The sequence below is a fragment of the Rana temporaria genome, chromosome 1, assembly GCF_905171775.1.
Source record: "Rana temporaria chromosome 1, aRanTem1.1, whole genome shotgun sequence".
In the NCBI taxonomy this organism is placed as follows: Eukaryota; Metazoa; Chordata; class Amphibia; order Anura; family Ranidae; genus Rana; species Rana temporaria.
Window position 1 is genome coordinate 181,419,615 of NC_053489.1, and position 20,253 is coordinate 181,439,867.

Here is a 20,253-nt window from a genome sequence, read left to right on the forward strand (position 1 = left end):
GGGGGGGCCTGGAGTCCCCCTGATTTCTAACAGCAACCCTACTATCTCCCTTTACATTGTAAAGCACTACATAGTAAGGGGCAGATCCACAGAGCGAGTACGCCGGCGTATCTACTGATACGCCGGCGTACTTTCAAATTACCCGCGTCATATCTCTGTTTTGAATCCTCAAAACAAGATACAACGGCATCTGGGTTAGATCCGACAGGAGTACGTCTTTGTACGCCTTCGGATCTAAGATGCAATTCTACGGCGTCCGCTGGGTGGCGTTCCTATCGTTTTCCGCGTCGACTATGCAAATTAGCTATTTCCGACGATCCACGAACGTACGAGCGGCCGTCGCATTTTTTTACGTCGTCTCTAGTCGGCTTTTTTCGGCGTATAGTTAAAGCTGCTATTCTGTGGCGTATAGTTAAACCTGCTATGTTAAGTATGGCCGTCGTTCCTGCGTTTAATTTGAATTTTTTTTTATTTTTTTTGCGTAAGTTGTTTGTGAATCGGGATGGACGTAATTCACGTCTATGTTAAAAAAATAATGATGTCCTTGCGACGTCATTTAGCGCAATGCACGGCGGGAAATTTAGGGACGGCGCATGCGCAGTTCGTTCGGCGTGTTTCATTTAAATGAAACACGCCCCCTAATTGCCAATTTGAATTGCGCGCCGTTACGCCGCTTGAGATACACTACGCCGCCGTAACTTACACCGCAAAATCTTTAAGGATTCGAACCAAAGCCAGGAAAGTTACGGCGGCGGAGCGTATCTCACATACGCTGCGCGGGTGCTGATCTCTGTGGATCTGCCCCATAGACTCTGCAAAAAAAACTTTATTATAAAGTTAATAACAAAAATAAGACTAGGTGGTGATAAGAATCCCATTACAGATTCTTCAGCACAGAGCAGACAGAACGTTCTGACTTGTCCACCCAGCTATACAATGAATGGAAGAGTCTGATTTACAGCTGGCAGGGCTGTGATCGAGGTATCAGGGGATCCTGCTGATACAGGGAACAGAGTGTGACAGGTGGGCGTGGCTGAGGCAGGGCTGTGATCGAGGTATCAGGGGATCCTGCTGATACAGGGAACAGAGTGTGACAGGTGGGCGTGGCTGAGGCAGGGCTGTGATCGAGGTATCAGGGGATCCTGCTGATGCGGAGAACAGAGTGACAGGTGGGCGTGGCTGAGGCAGTCATCGCCACGCCCATCTCCCCTCTTAGCATTCAAGTCAGGCAGCGGCGTTCACAATGCGATCCGGGCTCCTTTGTGCTGCTGGCCGCCTGTGATTCCAGGAGCAGCTCTGGGTTGCTAGGAGGGGACATCATAAATCCCCATTTATAAAAGGCGAAGATAAAGCAGACATGACTGTGCTGAGGCTCAGCTCTGGGAAAAAATGTCCCCCTGGCATGCCTTGACCCCTGCCCCGGCCACTAACGGGTTACTAGCAGCTAATGATGCCACCTGTCATCTGCGGTACATAGATGACAATTAGAATGTGCCTGCCTCGCCTCTCTCCGTCCCCGGGGGATTAACCTGCAGCAGCAGCTCAGTGGATGTGGGGAAGGTCGGTGTGATCAAAGACCCGACTCTACTACATACCTACCTACCTACCTGCCTGGAGGACGGCTGGAGCATGTGTGTGTCCCCTGAACAGTCATGAGCCTGCCTGCTGATACCTAGGTAAGAGGAGAACCCAGATTATGCTACTGCCTGTCACTGATTGCATTTATAACATGTCAGCACATTGCATATAAGGTTACGTGTGTGTATATTTATATATATAATGACGCACAAAAGTGAGTACACCCCTCACATTTTTGTAAATATTTCATTATATTTTTTTCATGTGACAACACTCAAGAAATTGCTACAATGTAAAGTAGAGAGAGTGTACAGCTTGTATAAAGGCGGCCATACATGGTTCGAATTTCGAAAATCGTATCAAAGAATTTTCGTACGAATTTCGCACCGTTAGTGGGCTGCAGCAATAGCCGATTTTCGTGCGGCAAACAAATTTGAGAAATCCGACATGTTGGAAATTTTGGGAAAAACAAACGATTTTCTGATCGATGATGGGAGAATCGTGCGAGAAATGTAATAGAAAAAAAAAAACATGCATGTGCAAGAAAAGAATATTCCCGGAGAAAATAAGAATATTCCCGGCAACATGAATATTTTTTCGGCTGAATTTCGAAAATCAATGGTGGCATCATCGGGTCACAAAAAAAAAAAAATTTATGATTTTGAAAAGAAAATTTGTTCGAAATTCGACCGTGTATGGCTTGCTTAACAGTGTCAGCTAACTCAACACACATCCGTTAAAGTCTAAACCGCTGGCAACAAAAGTGAATACACCCCTAAGCAGGTAGACATTCATGGGGGTGGCTGGTGTCGGTGGCTGTGATATAAAGGGGACTGCACTGTAAAGGGGCACTGCAATGATTACAGTGCAGACCCCTTTATATTACGATGTCCCAATCCTATTGTGGCCATACAATGCTAGTACTCTGTCTCCTATTGTACCCATTGACACTGACCTGCATTCTCTCTCTCTCTCTCTCATGCAGTTACAGCGTGGTGGTGCGGGTACAGTGTGGTGGTGGCGCGCTCTCTGGTGGTGCGGATACAGCGTGGTGTTGGCGCTCTCTCTCTGGTGGTGTGGGTACAGCGTGGTGTTGGCGCTCTCTCTCTCTGGTGGTGTGGGTATAGCGTGGTGTTGGCGCTCTCTCTGGTGGTGTGGGTACAGCATGGTGTTGGCGCTCTCTCTCTGGTGGTGTGGGTACAGCGTGGTGTTGGCGCTCTCTCTCTGGTGGTGTGGGTACAGCGTGGTGTTGGCGCTCTCTCTCTGGTAGTGTGGGTACAGCGTGGCTCTCTCACTGGCTTCCCCCAGCACAGTCCTCTCTTTTTCCCTTAGTAGTCACTCGACTTCTTCCTGGGTTCCAGGCTTTCGCTCTTTCTCCCTGCAGAGTGCATGCTGGGGGCTGAAGTCTTCTGCCTGTGGACAACAATGGGGCTTACAATCCTCCAGTACTACATGACCCATGATGCACCGCTAGCCTCTTCTGATTGGCCCTCACTGAGGCCAATGGGGACTGTAGAAAGTCAGCAACAAGCTGAGCAGCCAAAGATCAGAGCTGACATGAGAAGGGGGGGCGAGCGGGGGAGATATGCTGACATCCCGCCTCCCCCTTGTCACAGCGTGGCCGCTTGTGTTTAGTGGCAAACAGCACCGCCTCCACAATGCGACCTCTTCCCCGGCGCTTGCTGGGCGCATGCACAAAGCGGCGGCCTAGGATCATGGACTTAGTAGGCAGAGAATGTCTCTGCTCCTCCCACCACCACCAGAGGCCGGCCCTGCATGAAGCGCAGAACATCAGCGGCCGGCATGTCGGAACCCGCAGCAGCCGGTCCAGGCCTGCCCCTAAGTGAAAATTTGGCCCAAAGTGTCAATATTTTGTGTGACCACCATTTATTTTCCAGCACTGCCTTATACCTCTTGGGCATGGAGTTCACCAGAGCTTCACAGGTTGCCACTGGAGTCCTCTTCCAGTATGTCACAGTACATGTTGGCATTCATGGTTCCCTCGATGAACTGTCGCTCCCCAGTGGTGGCAGCACTCATGCAGCCCCAGACCATGACACTCCCACCACCATGCTTGACTGTAGGCAAGATACACTTGTCTTTGTACTCTTCACCTGATTGCTGCCACATACACTTGACACCATCTGAACCAAATAAGTTTATCTTGGCCTCATCAGACCACAGGTCATGGTTCCAGTAATCCATGTCCTTAGTCTGCTTGTCTTCAGCAAACTGTTTGCTGGCTTTCTTGTGCATCATCTTTAGAAGAGGCTTCCTTCTGGGACGACAGCCATGCGGACCAATTTGATGCAGTGTGCAGCGTATGGTCTGAGCACTGACAGGTTAACACCCCCCCCCCCCCTTCAACCTCTGCAGCAATGCTGGCAGCTCTCATACATCTATTTACCAAAGACATCCTCTGCATATGACGCTGAGCACGTGAAGTTGACTTCTTTGGTCGACCATGGCGAGGCCTGTTCTGAGTGGAACCTGTCCTGTTAAACAGTTGTATGGTCTTGGCCACTGTGCTGCAGCAGTTTCAGGGTCTTGGCAATCTTCTTCTAGCCTATGCCATCCTTATGTAGAGCAACAATTCTTTTTTTTTCAGATCCTCAGAGTTCTTTACCATGAGGTGCCATGTTGAACTTCCAGTGACCAGTATGAGAGAGTGAGAGTGATGACACCAAATTTAACACAACTGCTCCCCATTCACACCTGAAACTTTGTAACACTAAGGCCCCTTTCACATGTGCGGACCGTATGTCCGCATTTTCATCCATCCGTTGCGGATGAAAACGGGAAATACATTGGTCCCAATGTGATTGCGGGTGTCAGCGGATGACTATCCGCTTGACATCCGTAATTAACCGCCTCCGCAAAGCTCCGCAAAATCGGACGGAAGAAAATCCTATTTTTCTTCCGTCTATCGGATCAGGTGAACACGGACAGACGGTCCGTGTTTATCCGATCCCCCATAGGGGAGAGCGGAGAAAAGACAGGGCGATCCCTGCACAGTGTGCGGGGACCGCCCTGTCAGCCGACGGCTCAGCAGGGATTTTACAGCGCGATCCCCGCTGAGCTGACAAGCACACGGAGGCGGATCATTACTGATCCGCCCCGTGTGAAAGGGCCCTTAGGCTGCTTTCACACTGGGGCAGGAGGGCTTTAAAGGTAAAACGCTGCTAGTTTTAGCTGTTCTATTTGGCTGCTAGCAGGGCACTTTCAACCCCCCACTAGCGGGGCACTTTCAACCAAATAAAGGGTTAAATGCGCCCATATAGCGTCTCTGCCGAAGCGCTGCTCATTCATTTCAATGGGCAGGACTGGGGGGAGGAGCGGTGTATCCACCGCTCTTCCACTGCGCAAAAGATGCTGCTTGCAAGATTATTTTTTAATGTCCTACCAGCGCATCGCCCCAGTGTGAAAGCACTCTGGATTTCACACTGGGGACTGCAGGGAATGCGAAAAACGCCTCAGTGTGAAAGGGGTCTGAGGAGTCACATGACATAGGGAGGGAAAATGGCTAATTGGGCACAATGAATGTCCTACAAAATTCAGTCTTGTCATGTGAAAAGATAGAAATCAAATATTTACAAAAATGTGCGGGTGTACTCACTTTTGTGAGCTACTGTATATATGGAAAGGTAATGGCAACCATCATTTACCCAAGCATGTTAAAACAGTGTATAATTCAGCAGTGGCCGGTCCATAAGGGGCATAGGGGCCCCTTCTGGCACCCTGAATGCAGGGTGCCAGACTCATAGCTTTCTATGAGAGGGTTTTATTTTTTTCTTCTTTTTTTCAAGCACGTGAATGACAATTGCGCGGTCATGCAACACTGTACCCATATCTATTTTTTTCACACATTTTTCATATTTTGCAAACGGGTAATTTCTCTCCTTCACTGATGTGCACTGATAGGCTGCACTGATGGGGCAAAGAGGAGGAGGCACTGATGAGACTGCACTAATAGGTGGCACTGGTGGACACTGATATGTGGCACTGGTGGGCGCTGATGGCACTGATTTGCAGCACATCCGGTCACTAGTGGGAACATTGTCCCTATAATCAAAGCTGCTGCTTTTTTTTTTTCCTTCATACTGATAGCGTGACGGACAAAAAAATGATGACCGACATTTGTTTATTTCCATGATCAGCTGTCATTGGCTGAGAGCTGATCACATGGTAAAGGGCCTGCTGTGATTGGCTCTTTACCCGATCTACGATCAGCAGAGTCTCATGGACTCGGCGATCACAGAGCACGCCGCCCATGTGCCTCGGGGGAATCGCGAGGACATCTATGGATCCCCTCCCAGCAATTTAAGCCCAAGTTGTAGCCGTCTTTTGGCTATAGCACGAGCAGCAAGTGGTTAAGCTGCATTGATCTGCATAGCTAGCAGTAGTTGGTTACATTTCAATGAGACTTGTTCTGTAGCTTATCCAATAGCTTATCAATAGGAACTTCACTCCCTCGTCTTATTTTTTTAACCCCCTTTACCTGTTAGGGTAGAATGTCCTTGAATCAGATACTTAATTGTCCATCAAATGCAGTGTTGTCCTGCCGCAATCCACTGCTCAGGTGCCACCAAAAGAAATCATACAGACTATGTAACAGGCCCCCTTGCAGCCAGAGGAAAGGAACAAGGTGGCATGCTGTGGTGAACTATGAGTATAGCGGAACAACCAAACTGCCCCCTCCCTGGCGCAACAAAAAAAATGGGATCGGACAAATCCGAAGGGTGTTGTCTGTGAACTTTGTTCTGCGTACACACGGCAGAACATTTTCAGCCAACATACACCAAACTACGTGTTTTTCAGCTCTTTAGCGCCACCTTTTGGGCAACTTCTGCTATTGTTGTCTGATGGTTAGCATTGGTTCGGAGCATGTGTGTTTGTACTTTTGGATTTTAGTCAGACGGACTTGTGTACACACGATCGGATAATCCGACGGAACACATTTGTTGTCGGACAATTTGAGAGCATGACCAGCCAACATTTGTTGTCGGAAATTCCGACAACAATTGTCCGATGGAGCATACAGACGGTCGGATTATCCGACAATCCATCGTCCATCGGACAATTGTCGGAATATCCAATCCTGTGTACCCAAAAGTCCACCCAGATATACAATATAATTAGTGTGTTAAACATAAATATAGAAAATATGCCAAATATATTAGAAACTGTGAGCCAGATTCACATAGGAGGGCGTAACTTTGTGCGGGCGTAGCGTATCCTATTTACGCTACGCCTCCGCAACTTAGACAGGCAAGTGCAGTATTCACAAAGTTGCGGCGGCGTAGCGTAAATTGGCCGGCGTAAGCCCGCCTAATTCAAAGTAGGCTGGTAGGGGGTGTGTTGTAGGCAAATTAATCGTGACCCCACGTAAATGACGCGCCTAATGAACGACGCATGCTCAGTATCACGTCAAATTTACGCCCTAAGATACACCGGCTCAATGCCTGTGACGTGAACGTAACCTACGCACAGCCCCATTCACGTAAACGATGTAAAAAGATACGCTTGTTCCGACGTCCATACCTTGCATTACCTGCGCCTCATATAGCAGGGGTAACTTTACGCCGGACGTAAGCCTTACGTAAACGGCGTAGCGGGCGCAAGTACCTTTGTGAATCGGCGTATCTAGCTAATTTACATGTTCGACGCGTAAATCTATGGAAGCGCCCCTAGCGGCCAGTGTAAATATGCACCCCAAGATACGACGGCGTAGGAGATTTACGCCGCTCGTATCTTGGCAACAGAGAGGCGTATCTGATTCTATGAATCAGGCGCACAGCTACGACGGCACAGATTCGGACTTACGACGGCGTACGTGGAGATACGCCGTTGTAAGTCCTTTGAGAATCTGGCCCTATACATTTCTGTAAATTAGCCCTTCACCACTACACTATTCTATAACAAAAAGTTAAGTGGTTTCATTTAAAGTCAGCAGCTACAAATATTAAAGCTGCTGACTTTTAATATTAGGACACTTACCTGTCCAGGGTTCCCGCGATGTCTGCACCCCAGCTGATTTTGGGATCGACTCTCGGGTGGTGGTGCTCATCATCTGCTAACCTTTTAATCTGGACTCTGGGCCAGATTCTCGTACTTTTGCGGCGGGCGTAGCGTAAGCCATTTACACTACGCTGCCGCAACTTACTGGAGCAAGTTCCGTATTCCTCAAGCACTTGCTCCGTAGTTTGCGGCGGCGTAGTGTAAAAGGCCCGGCGTATCCCCACGTAATTCAAAGTGGGCGGCTTGTATTTAAATTAAGCGCGCCCCCGTGCCGATCGAACTGCGCATGCGCCGGGCTTAAAAAAGCCCAGTGCGCATGCTCCAGTTCTCGACGGAAAACGTCAATGACGCCGACGTGAGCGTCATTGACGTAAAGTCGTATTCAAGAACGACTTAGGAAAACGACATACCCGACGGGAAAAGACGGCGCGGACCCGACACCATACTTAACATGGCATAAAGTTACCCCTCATATAGCAGGGGAAACCTTACGCAAACGAAGGCTACGCGACGCGAATTCGTTCGGGAATCGGCGTATCAGGCTCATTTGCATAAACAAATGAGACCTGAACGTAAACGCCACCTAGCGGCCGGCGGCGAATTACATTTAAGATCCGACAGTGTAAGTCACTTACACCTGTCGGATCTTGGCCGTATCTATGCGAAATTGATTCTAGGAATCACTCGCATAGATACCCGGGCCAAAAAACAGAGGACAGTGTTTCCAGAGATACAAAGTCGTAACTCTGCTGAGAATCTGGCCCTCTGTCACTCTAGTCTGGTGGGGCAGACTTCAGCCAGCGCTGGTCTTCTTCTCTTCTTGGTTCCCTGGTCCAGGCACAGGCAGTCGGGCCGCTCGGGCTGAAGGAGGTCGGATGTTGCGCAGACCCGGGCTGCAGCCTGAAAATTTACTGCAGGCGGGAGGTCGGGAGTCGGGACGAACCGGGATCAGCTGAGCCGAGCCGGTGGATCTAAGGCACTGCAGAATGCCGCCGCCCGCGAGGTCAGTGGACTGGAGGTGGAGGTCTGGTCGGAGGACTCAGTCAGTGACCGTCGTGACGTGAGTGACTGGTGATGCTGGCTGCGCTCTCTGCTACTGCTGCCGCGGCTGGAGGAGGAGGAGAGGAGGTGGGTCATGGGTGGAGTCGAGTCTTAGAGCACAGTTCAGGCAGCACTGTGACTGGGTAAAGGCCTGTTCCCTCGGCCGGTCTCCTCCCTCTGCTCTCAGTCTCTGCATGTGACGTCACTGGTTGCTACGCACCAAGCGGGGCGGCCCTAGCAATCAGTGAGTTTTGCAATATTTTATTACAGTGGCACTGTTGAACTTCGGAAGCCAGTCATTCAGGGACAATGAACTGTCCCGTATTGAAGGTGCCCGGGACACGGGACACATTTTAATTGCAGGATAATCCAGGGCGCCTGGTCACCCTAGTGGGGAGGATGGAGGGTGCATTAGTGAACAGGCAGGAGAATGGAGCTGGGAGGAGCGCAATACTAAAGATGGAAACTGAAGGGAAAAGAAGGACCGCACATGAGGAGAGAACACTGCTAATTATAGCAGAGAAGGGGGAGATAATTCATGATCCATGTGAGTGTCAGGCTGAATAATTGCAACAACCCTCCAGTACTGCTGACAGGAAGCCAAGGCATCATAATAAAGATAAACAGTGCCTTGAAAAAGTATTCATCCCCCTTTGAAGTTTTCCACATTTTGTCAAGTTACAGCCAAAAACATAAATGTATTCTATTGGGATTTTATGTGATAAACCAACACGAAGTGGCACATAATTGTGAAGTTGAAGGAAAAGGATAAATGGTTATTATTTTTTTACAAATAAATATCTGAAAAGTGTGGTGTGCATTTGTACTCAGCCCCATTTACTCTGATACCCCTAAATAAAATCTAGTGGAACCAATTGCCTTCAGAAGTCACCTAATTGGTAAATAGAGTCCACCTGTGTGTAATTTTTAATCTCAATATAAATACAGCTGTTCTGTAAAGCCCTCTGAGGTTTGTTAGAGAACCTTGGTGAACAAACAGCATCATGAAGGCCAAGGAACATAGCAGAGAGGTCAGGGATAAAGTTGTGGAGAAGTTTGATCATAAAAAAAATATCAAAAGCTTTGAAGATCTCACAGAGCACTGTTCAATCCATCATCTGAAAATGTAATGGTATGGTACAACTGCGAACCTACCAAGACATGGCCGTCCTCCTAAACGGACTGGCTGGGCAAGGAGAGCATTAATCAGAGAAGCAGCCAAGAGGCCCATAGTAACCCTGGAGGAGTTGCAGAGATCCACAGCTCAGGAGGGAGAATCTGTCCACAGGACAAATATTAATCGTGAACTCCACAAATCTGGCCTTTATGGAAGAGTGGCAAGAAAGCCATTGTTAAAGAAAGCCATAAGAAGTCCTGTTTGCAGTTTGTGGGGCACACGGAAAACGTGGAAGAAGGTGCTCTGGTCAGATGAGACCAAAATTGAACTTTTTGGCCTAAAAGCAAAACTTTATGTGTTGCGGAAAAGTAGCACTGCACATCACCCTGAACACACCATCCCCACCGTGACACATGGTGGTGGCAGCATCATGTTGTGGGGATGCTTTTCTTCAGCAGAGTTAATGGGAAGATGGATGGAGCCAAATACTGGGCAATTTTAGAAGAGAACCTGTAAAGCCTCATACACACGATCGGACTTCCATCGGACTTTCCTGTGGATTTTGGTCCAAAGGGCGTTGTCCGTCAACTTGTTCTGCATACACACGGCACAACATTTTCGGCCAACATTCGCCAAACCACGTGGTTTTTCAGCTCTTTAATGCCACCCTTTGGGCAACTGCTGCTATTGTTGTCTGATGTTCAGCATTGGTTTCGAGCATGCATGTTTGTACTTTGGAATTTAGTTGACCAGACTTGCGTACACACGATCGGATAAACCAACATAACAGATTTATTGTCAGACAGTTGGTGAGCATGAACAGCCAACATTTGTTGTCATTAATTCAGCCAACAAATTGTCTGATGGAGCATACACACGGTCGTATTATCCGTCACAACACGTCCATCACACAATTATGGCCATAAAATTGGATCATGTGTACAGGCCTTTAGAGTTTGCAAAAGATTGAGACTGGGGTGGAGGTTCACCTTCCAGCAGGACAATGACCCTAAACATACAGCCAAAGCTACAAAGAAATGGATTAGATCAAAGCATATTCATGTGTTAGAATGGCCCAGTTTAAAGTCCAGACCTAAATCCAATTGAAAATCTGTGGCAAGACTTAAATTCCTATTCACAGACGCTCTCCATCCAATCTGACAGAGCTTGAGCTATTTTGCAAAAAAGAATGGGTAAAAATGTCACTTTCTAGATGTGCAAAGCTTTTTTATTTTGTATAAAAGTTAAAACCATTTATCATTTCCTTCCACTTCACAATTATGTACCACTTTGTATTGGCCTATCGCATAAAATCCCCATAAAATACATTTAATTTTTTGGTTGTAACCTCAAAAGATGTAGAGAATTTCAAGGGGTATGAATACTTTTTTAAGGCACTGTAGTTGAGCAGAAACGCCCTAAAAAGCGCGAATCGTCTCTCACCAAACTTTTCACGAGGATCTGCAAAAGCAGCCCAAAGGGTGATTCCATTTGAAAGGAACTTCTCCTTTATAGTCCCGTTGTACGCGTTGCAAGTCAGGCTGGAGAGGAATCGCGTCGGGAAAAACAACGTTATTTTTTCCAGCTGAGAAAAATGGTCGTGTGTGTACGAGGCATTAGGCTGCTTTCACACTGGGGCAGGCGTTGACGGTAAAATGCTGCTAGTTTTAGTAGCGCTTTGCTGTCGTTTTTAGCGGAGCTATTCTGTCGCTAGCGGGGTGCTTTTTAACCCCTGCTAGCAGTCCAATAAAGGGTTAATGTAGTGCTGCTGCAGCGCTGCGCATTAATTTCAATGGGCAGGAGCGGTGTATACACCGCGCAAAAGACTCTGCTTGCAGGACTTTTTTTTAACATCCCGCCAGTGCATCACTCCAGTGTGAAAGCACTCTGGCTTTCACACTGGGCCTGCAGGGGAGGCGGTTTTCAGTCGCTATTTTTAGCCCAAACGCACCTGAAAAACTCCTCAGTTTAAAAGGGGTCTAAGGAGTTGCACGACACAACGTGGAGGGGGAAAATGGCTAATTGAGCCCAATTTGGACATTTTCACTTGGGGGTGTACTCGCTTTTGTTGCCAGCGGTTTAGACATTAATGGCTGTGTGTTGAGTTATTTTGAGGGGACAGCAAATTTACACTGTTATACAAGCTGTACACTCACTACTTTACTTTACATTGTAGCAAAGTGTCATTTCTTCAGTGTTGTCACATGAAAAGATAGAATAAAATATTTACAAATATGTGAAGGGTGTACTCACTTTTGTGAGTTACTGTATATATTGTGAAAGTACCATAAAATGGCCATCTGAAATCAGGTCACATAATCTGCCTGTCTTTGCTCTGTCAAAAGCCTTGGGGGGAGAGAGATCCCTGCAGAGTAGGGTTGCCACCTTTTCTTCAAGCCAAGCCCGAACACTTTGGGTGTCCCCAAGGAGAGAAGTGTGCATAGCGTGCCGAAGCAAAGTGTGGGTGTGGCCAAATTGCTTTTGCCGACAACATCAACCTGCAAAACAACAATTTCTAAAATATCAAAATTGACTATAGAACAATAATATAAAAGAGAAGGTGCATTAATGAGTGTTAAAGATTGTCTTGACTTCTACTTTAAATTACAAAAAAGCATCTCTGTCACTTTGTTCGTCTCGCCTGAAAACTTAGTGACACTAAACTCTGGTTTAAAATATAAGGGCCAGATTCACAGAAGAGATACGACGGCGTATCTCCTGATGCACCGTCGTATCTCTGAGAATATCTATGCGACTGATTTATAGAATCGGTTACGCATAGATACCCATTAGATCTGACAGGCGTAAGGCTCTTACGCTGTCGGATCTTAAATAAAAAAAATTTCCCGCCGCTAGGTGTCGCCTCATCGCTTTCCCCGTTGTCTATGCAAATGAGCTATTTACGCCGATTCCCGAACATACGCGCGGATGACGCAGTGAATTTACAACGTTTCCGTAAGCGTAAACTTGCCCCTGCTATATGAGGGGCAAGTTTACGAAGGTCCGTCGTATGCCATGTTAAGTATGGCGTCGGGTCAGCGTCGTCGTTTTCGTAAGTCATTTGCGAATACGACTTTACGTCAATGATGCTCACGTCGGCGTCATTGACGTTTTCCGTCGTGAGCTGGAGCATGCGCACTGGGCTATTTTTATGCCCGGCGCATGCGCAGTTAGATTGTCGCAAGGGCGCGCTTAATTTAAATACAAGCTGCCCCCTTTGAATTACGCGGCCTTACGCTGGGCCATTTACACTACGCCGCCGCAAATTACGGAGCAAGTGCTTGGAGAATACGGCACTTGCTCCAGTAATTTGCGGCGACGTAGTGTAAATGGCTTACACTACGTAAACGCCGATTCTATGAGAATCTGGCCCTATATGTTTAATGCAAGTATGTAGGGTTGTCCCGATACCACTTTTTTTAGGACCGAGTACAAGTACCGATACTTTTTTTCATGTAGTCGCCGATACCGAATACCGATACTTTTTTTAAATGTCATGTGACAGTGTTCAAACCACAATACAGACTAAGGATATTTTCTTTAGAATTATGAAGAACTCTAACTCAAGACATTATAAAAGAATAAAAATGAGTAAAAATGAATAAAAATGTTTTATTTGCTTGTCACGCAGTAGTAAAAAACTCAAAGAATTTTCATAGAACATGTTGATAAATACAAAAAAAGTATTCTATGTAGGTATCGGGAGCATTTGCGCGAGTACGAGTACTCCCGCAAATACTCGGTATCGGTCCCGATACCGATACTAGTATCGGTATCTGGACAACCCTACAAGTATGTATTCATGATTTACTAAAGGCAAATAGGTTGTACTTTGAAGGAGAATTTCCCCCAGATCTTGGTTCGTGTAATGCAATGCCATTTGCAAAGAAAAACCAATCATGTGCAAGGAGAATAAAAAAAAACTGAACTTTTACTTGCACATGATTGGATGATGGAAGTAAGCTGAGGCTTCACCTCATTCACTAAGCTCTGGGGAAAAAGTGAACAGTTTGTCTTTAGTAAATCAACCCATATGCCACACACACACACACGATCTGAAATTCCGACAAGAAAACCGTGGATTTTTTCTGATGGAAGCGGTTCAGCTTCAGACGACGTCATACGACGAAACTAGTAAGGCGGAGCCTACGCACATACGTCACATCCGGACTGCCGAGTAGCTGATGGAACGCAGGTGATGCGCACGCCACGAACACTGGCGCTCGTTTTATGTGTATGTTTGCTATACACCTATTAGCACTGTGAAAGCCTGATCCGGTGGCTTGTGCCGTTTTTTAATTCAACATTTTTTTAATAAACATTTTTATTTTACTACTACACTATGGGAGCATTTCTGTTTACTTTTTGAGCAACCTCTAGTCACCTCGGGTCACATCTTTATGGATCTGGAGAGCAGGATTTAAACGATTGAGCAGACATTAGGAGGTGCTGGAGTCTTGCAGAGGGACTATACCTGATATGCTGTTTGCCCCTGCCGGGGTGCTGTGAGTGGGGACACGTGGGGGGCACCGAAGTCACCTGAATATACCCCTTCCAGCACGGAGCACCTATTACTGCACAACTGTTTATGAAAACCCTTTTTTCACAGATCCATCTATTGTTACTTGCTTTGGAGAACTTTGAGCCAGATTCACAGAAGAGATACGACGGCGTATCTCCTGACACGCCGTCGTATGTGTGTTCCGGCCGTCCTAACTATGCGACTGATTCATAGAATCAGTTACGCATAGATAGCCATAAGATCCGACAGGTGTAATTGACTTACACTGTCGGATCTTAAGGATGCAATTCTATGCTGGCCGCTAGGTGGCGAGGCCATTGCGGTCGGCGTAGAATATGCAAATGACTAGTTACGGCGATCCACGAAGATCCGCGCGTTCGTCGCAATCCCGTACGTCGTCGCTAGTCATTTTTACCTGTCGCAAAGTTACACCTGCTTTAACATGGCTTATCTTTAGATCAGCCATGTTAAAGTATGGCCGTCGTACCCGCGTCAAATTTCGATTTTTTTTGCGTAAGATGTCCGGGAATACGAAACGCCATAACGCACGTCGCATTTCAAAAAAAACGTCGGGGGGGCCGTAATTTCGCGCAATGCACGTCGGGAAATTTCCTAACGGAGCATGCGCAGAACGTTCGGCACGGGAACGCGCCTAATTTAAATGGTGCCCGCCCCATTTGAATTAGGCGGGCTTGCGCCGAGCAGAATTACGTTACACCGCCGCAAGTTTACAGGTAAGAGCTTTGTGAATCAGGCACTTACGCTGTAAACCTGCGGCAGTGTAACGTAAATGGGATACGTTACGCTGCCGCATCGTAACGTATTTCTTTCTGAATCTGGCCCTTTGTGCCCTTTTGAACTTTACCTACAGGACATGTGCAATATTAGCCTATAGGATCTGTTTACACAAGTTATTATTTATGGTCTATGGACTGGACTGGAGTTACAATTTTTTATGTATTAGTCGCCTATTCATAATATCTATTTCCACTGATCCAGGGTGTGGCAGTAGGGTGTACACATATATTGGCATTATCACTATATTGTTTACACTACTAGTGGCAATACTCTGTCATGGGTAGACACATGGTGAGTGTTTCTATATAAGCACTAGGGTTGGGACTTTGTATTGTGTGATCACACCATTTGATCAATCCACATTTTTGGAATTTTTATACACTATTGTGCTATACATTATTTTGGTAGGGTACAGCCCTCATTTTTTAGTTTTTATTAACTTTTTAACATTATCAGTATTACACCATTTTTATAGGTAGTGACACTAACCTATTTAATTTCAATTTTCACTTTGCACACTTTAATTATATATTCACCAATTTTAACTAGGTAGCGCTAATACCCCTTTCTTGCTTTTTTTCAGAAATTTGGCAGAACAAGGAAGAACTAATGATAAAATGATAGAGCAATAGATGTGCTTGTAACACTTTTTTTGGTAATTTTGTTTTTTAAAATAACTAAAAAAAGTAGAGTCTTCAAGTGACCGATGCCTTATCCTGAAATTATAGTATACATTTAAATGTCATGTTTAACCGCTTTCCGCCCCGGCCTATAGTCATATGACGGCCGCAGGAATCCTTCGTCCCTCCGGACGGCCATTATATGACTTCCTGGGATTCCCGCAGTGTGGAGCGGAAACACATTAACCCCTTGATCACCCCCTAGTGTTGACCCTTTCCCTGCCAGTCACATTTATCCAGTAATCGGTGCATAGTTCTAGCACTGTTCGCTGTATAAACGTGAATGGTCCCAAAATAGTGTCAAAAGTGTCCGATCTGTGCGCCGCAATAGTGCAGTCCTGACAAAAATCGCAGATCGCCGCCATTACTTTAAAAAAAAAAATTAAAGGTCATAAATCTATCCCCTATTTTGTAGGCGCTATAACTTTTGCGCAAACCAATCAATAAATGCTTATTGCGATTTTATTTTTGGTAAAGAAAATGTAGAAGAATAGGTATCGGCCTAAACCTGAAAAAAAAATTTTCGTTTTTATATTGGGATATTATAGCCAAAAGATAATATATAAATAAATAAATAAAAATAAATATATATATATATATATATATATATATATATATATATATATATATTTATTTTTTAATTGAGTCTTTTTGTTTTATAGCGCAAAAAATAAAAACCGCAGAGATGATCAAATAATACGAAAGCTCTATTTGTGGGGGAAAAAAAGGACATCAATTTTGTTTTGGAACCATGTCGCACGACCGCGCAATTCTCATTCAAAGCATGACAGCAATGAAAATTGGCATGGGCAGGAAGGGGGTGAAAATGCCGGTATTGAAGTGGTTTATATCCAGCTTGTTTGAATAGCCTGAAATTCTTTCACATTTTCTATATAACAAATATGGAATAAAAAAATGGCAATTTCATTATCACTTTCAAAAGTGGCAAAACAAGGTGCTTTAGTATCCTTTTTAATTTGATCTAATAGTAATGCTAATGTCTCCGTGAGAAAATTACAAAATTATTTTAAACATCAAGTCATATTTATTTGATGGTAAAAAAAAAAGGAATTATAAATAATGAGGTTTAATTACTAAAGGTGCACTTGGAAGTGCAGTCGCTGTAGATCTGAGGGGGACATGCAAGGAAAATAAAAAAAACAGCCTTTTTGCTTGTACATGATTGGATGATGAAATCAGCAGAGCTTTCCCTCATTTAGATCTTTCCCCTCAGATCTACAGCGACTGCACTTCCAAGTGCACTTATAGTGCACAGTGGATTTGCCTTTAGTAAATCAACCCCAATGTTATATTATGCAACATTTATATATCAATAAATGTATATTACATAGTTGATGCTAGACATGTGCATTCGTTTTCGTCCGAATTTCAGGTATTTTCGTTATCGTTTTAACAAACGATAACGAAAGCACAGAAAACGAAAACCGAAAGATCCGACATAAACAAATGCTTTATTTTCGTTGCGGTCGAATGTGCCTAACCTTAACTCTATTAGTCTAATATTATTCTACATAAATAGAAAAGCAAAGAAAAGACATGAAGATTCTACAGAATCTTTAAAAAAAAAAAGAATTGTCTCTCTGACATGAAGAGTCGAATTTTTTTATTTGTTTTTTAACCACTCAAGGACCGCCTAACGACGATATACGTGGGTCGCGGGCGTACGCCCGCGGCCCAGTCCGAAGCTCCGTGATCGGGTCCGCGAGTCCCGCGGTCCCGATCGCCGCTAGAGTCCGGCGATCGGTCCCCGGAGCTGAAGAACGGGGATAGCCGTATGTAAACACGGCTTCCCCGTTCTTCACTGTGGCGCTGTCATCGATTGTGCGTCCCTATATTAGGGACGCACAATCAATGACGTCAGACCTACAGCCACACCCCCCTACAGTTGTAAACACACACTAGGTGACACATAACCCCTTCAGCGCCCCCTTGTGGTTAACTCCCAAACTGCAATTGTCATTTTCACAATAAACAATGCATTTTAAATGCATTTTTTGCTGTGAAAATGACAATGTGTCAAAATTGTCCGGAGTGTCCGCCATAATGTCGCAGTCACGAAAAAAATCGATCGCCGCCATTAGTAGTAAAAAATTTTTTTTTAATAAAAATGCAATAAAACTATCCCCTATTTTGTAAACGCTCTAAATTTTGCGCAAACCAATCGATAAACGCTTATTTTACCAAAAATATGTAGAAGAATACGTATCGGCTTAAACTAAGGAAATTTTTTTATAATATATATGTTTTTGGGGGATATTTATTATAGCAAAAAGTAAAAAATATTGCATTTTTTTTCAAAACTGTCGCTCTATTTTTGTTTATAGCGCAAAAAATAAAAACCGCAGAGGTGATCAAATACCACCAAAAGAATGCTCTATTTGTGGGGAAAAAAGGACGCCAATTTTGTTTGGGAGCCATGTCGCACGACCGCGCAATTGTCAGTTAAAGCGACGCAGTGCCGAATCGCAAAAAGGGGCCTGGTCTTTTACCTGCATTTTGGTCCGGGTCTTAAGTGGTTAAGGATTCTGTCGAATCTTCTTTTTAGAACATTCGACAGCCACCATAAGCCTTCAATGACAGATTTGACCTTTAATTTGGATTTTCGGACGAATGCATTTTTTTAACGAAAAACAAAATAAATAAAACGAATTTCGGGAGTAACTAAATGATGTTTTTTTTCGGACGAAAACAAAACAAAATATTTCAGTGTGCACATGTCTAGTTGATGCTAGAACATCAGTACTGATCTGGAGTTCTAGGGTGGTATAGCAGGCATTTAATGGAAGCCTGGGAACCCCATTTGACAGATCTTGCCCTTGGTGACCTTAACTCCTAATCTTAGCTTTTTTATTTTATGCTGACTCATATTCTTTTCTCTCCTTTTTTTTTTTGTATTGCCTCTTGCAGAATAGGCCCAATCTCTTGCAGAGATGTTTCTACGACTGCGAAGTCTTATCCTCTACACATTATCCTTGTCTGTGTTTGGGCTTTTCATCTACTTTAACAAAGAACCGAAATCAAATTTAAAGTCTGTTGCCCCTGACAAAAGGGAAGCACAAAGGCAAGAATTTATCTTCTGGGCTCCTGCAAAGACGAAACCCATCCAGTGTTATCCAGATCTATCTACTCTCAACTACTCTTCTTCCTTCCCAGAACCTCATCGCTTGTTCTTAATGTACAAACACTGTCGAAACTTTTCAACACTGCTCAACACCAAGGAATGTGAGAAAGATACTTTCTTATTGTTGGCCATCAAATCTCTTCCAATCAATATAGACAGAAGGATTGCCATAAGAAACACCTGGGGGAAAAGGCAAGATTTTCGCAACAAAAAAATTAAGCTGGTGTTTTTGCTTGGAAAGACAGAATTCAGTATACCAGCTCAGTCACTTGACCAGTTGCTTTCTTATGAACACAAAGAGTTTAATGACATTGTCCAGTGGGATTTTATTGACAACTTTTTTAACCTCACACTAAAGGAGCTCTATTTTTTGAGGTGGTTCACCAATAGCTGTTCACGTGCCAGCTTTGTCCTGAAGGGTGATGATGACGTCTTCATTAATACATACAACATTTTGGAGTTTCTTGATGAAATGGATCCTGAGAGTGAACTTTTTGTTGGGGATGTAATCAGCAAGGCCATTCCCATCAGGAACACAAAAGTGAAATATTTTATTCCACATGAAATGTACAATGGGAGTCACTACCCTTTATATGCAGGTGGAGGTGGCTATGTAATGTCCAGAAGGACTACTCAACACCTTCTTGGCATAGCTGAAACAATGGAACTGTTTCCCATTGATGATGTGTTTGTTGGGATGTGCCTTGAAAAAATGAATGTAACGCCACAGTTTCATGCAGGGTTTAAAACTTTTGGCATCCGTAAACCAGTCAACCCATTCGATCCGTGTTTGTATAAAGGGCTCATGGTAGTGCACAAGCTGAACCCTACTGAGACATGGATTATGTGGTCTTTGGTGAATGACAATAGAATGCAATGTGCACAGTCAAAGAAAACTCTATAGATGCACACAAATGTATATTTTCTTTTAAAATGAGTAATGGATTAGGCAAGGAAAAGAACAAATGCCTTCTAAATATCTACAGCTTTTTAAATTCAATTTGCCAGGATTGCATAGGCAATGGGTAGTTAGGCAACGGGTAGTTAAACAACAGAGAGGGGTTATTGGAGATGTAGATTATATGTAACCAATTAACAAACCAGCTAAACTAGTGGCCATAACCACATATTTTGACATATGGTCGATTTGTATAGCAGATCAACCATGTGGATGGCATTTAATTAATCCTTACAAGAGAACGTGTCTGGTTTTGAGAGCTGCTAACGCCTCATTCCCCGTCCTGGGGATCACCTGGCAAACCACTGAACTATAAATTTGTAAACAAGGTATGTGTAGGATCATTAAGAGCCGGTTCACACTCCCGCGGGCGACTTTGCAAGTCGTCCTGAGGATGAC

The 20,253-nt window shown here is 44.8% G+C and overlaps 1 protein-coding gene across 1 annotated transcript; it reads left to right on the forward strand.

The window, feature by feature from the left end:
• The first annotated feature begins 1,202 nt into the window (after positions 1 to 1,202).
• On the forward strand, positions 1,203 to 19,943 carry B3GNT4 (UDP-GlcNAc:betaGal beta-1,3-N-acetylglucosaminyltransferase 4). Its single transcript, XM_040347123.1, has 2 exons — positions 1,203 to 1,676; positions 18,683 to 19,943. The coding sequence occupies exon 2, from the start codon at positions 18,706 to 18,708 to the stop codon at positions 19,798 to 19,800; it is 1,095 nt and encodes a 364-aa protein (XP_040203057.1). The 5' UTR covers positions 1,203 to 1,676; positions 18,683 to 18,705; the 3' UTR covers positions 19,801 to 19,943.
• The last annotated feature ends 310 nt before the right edge of the window (positions 19,944 to 20,253 follow it).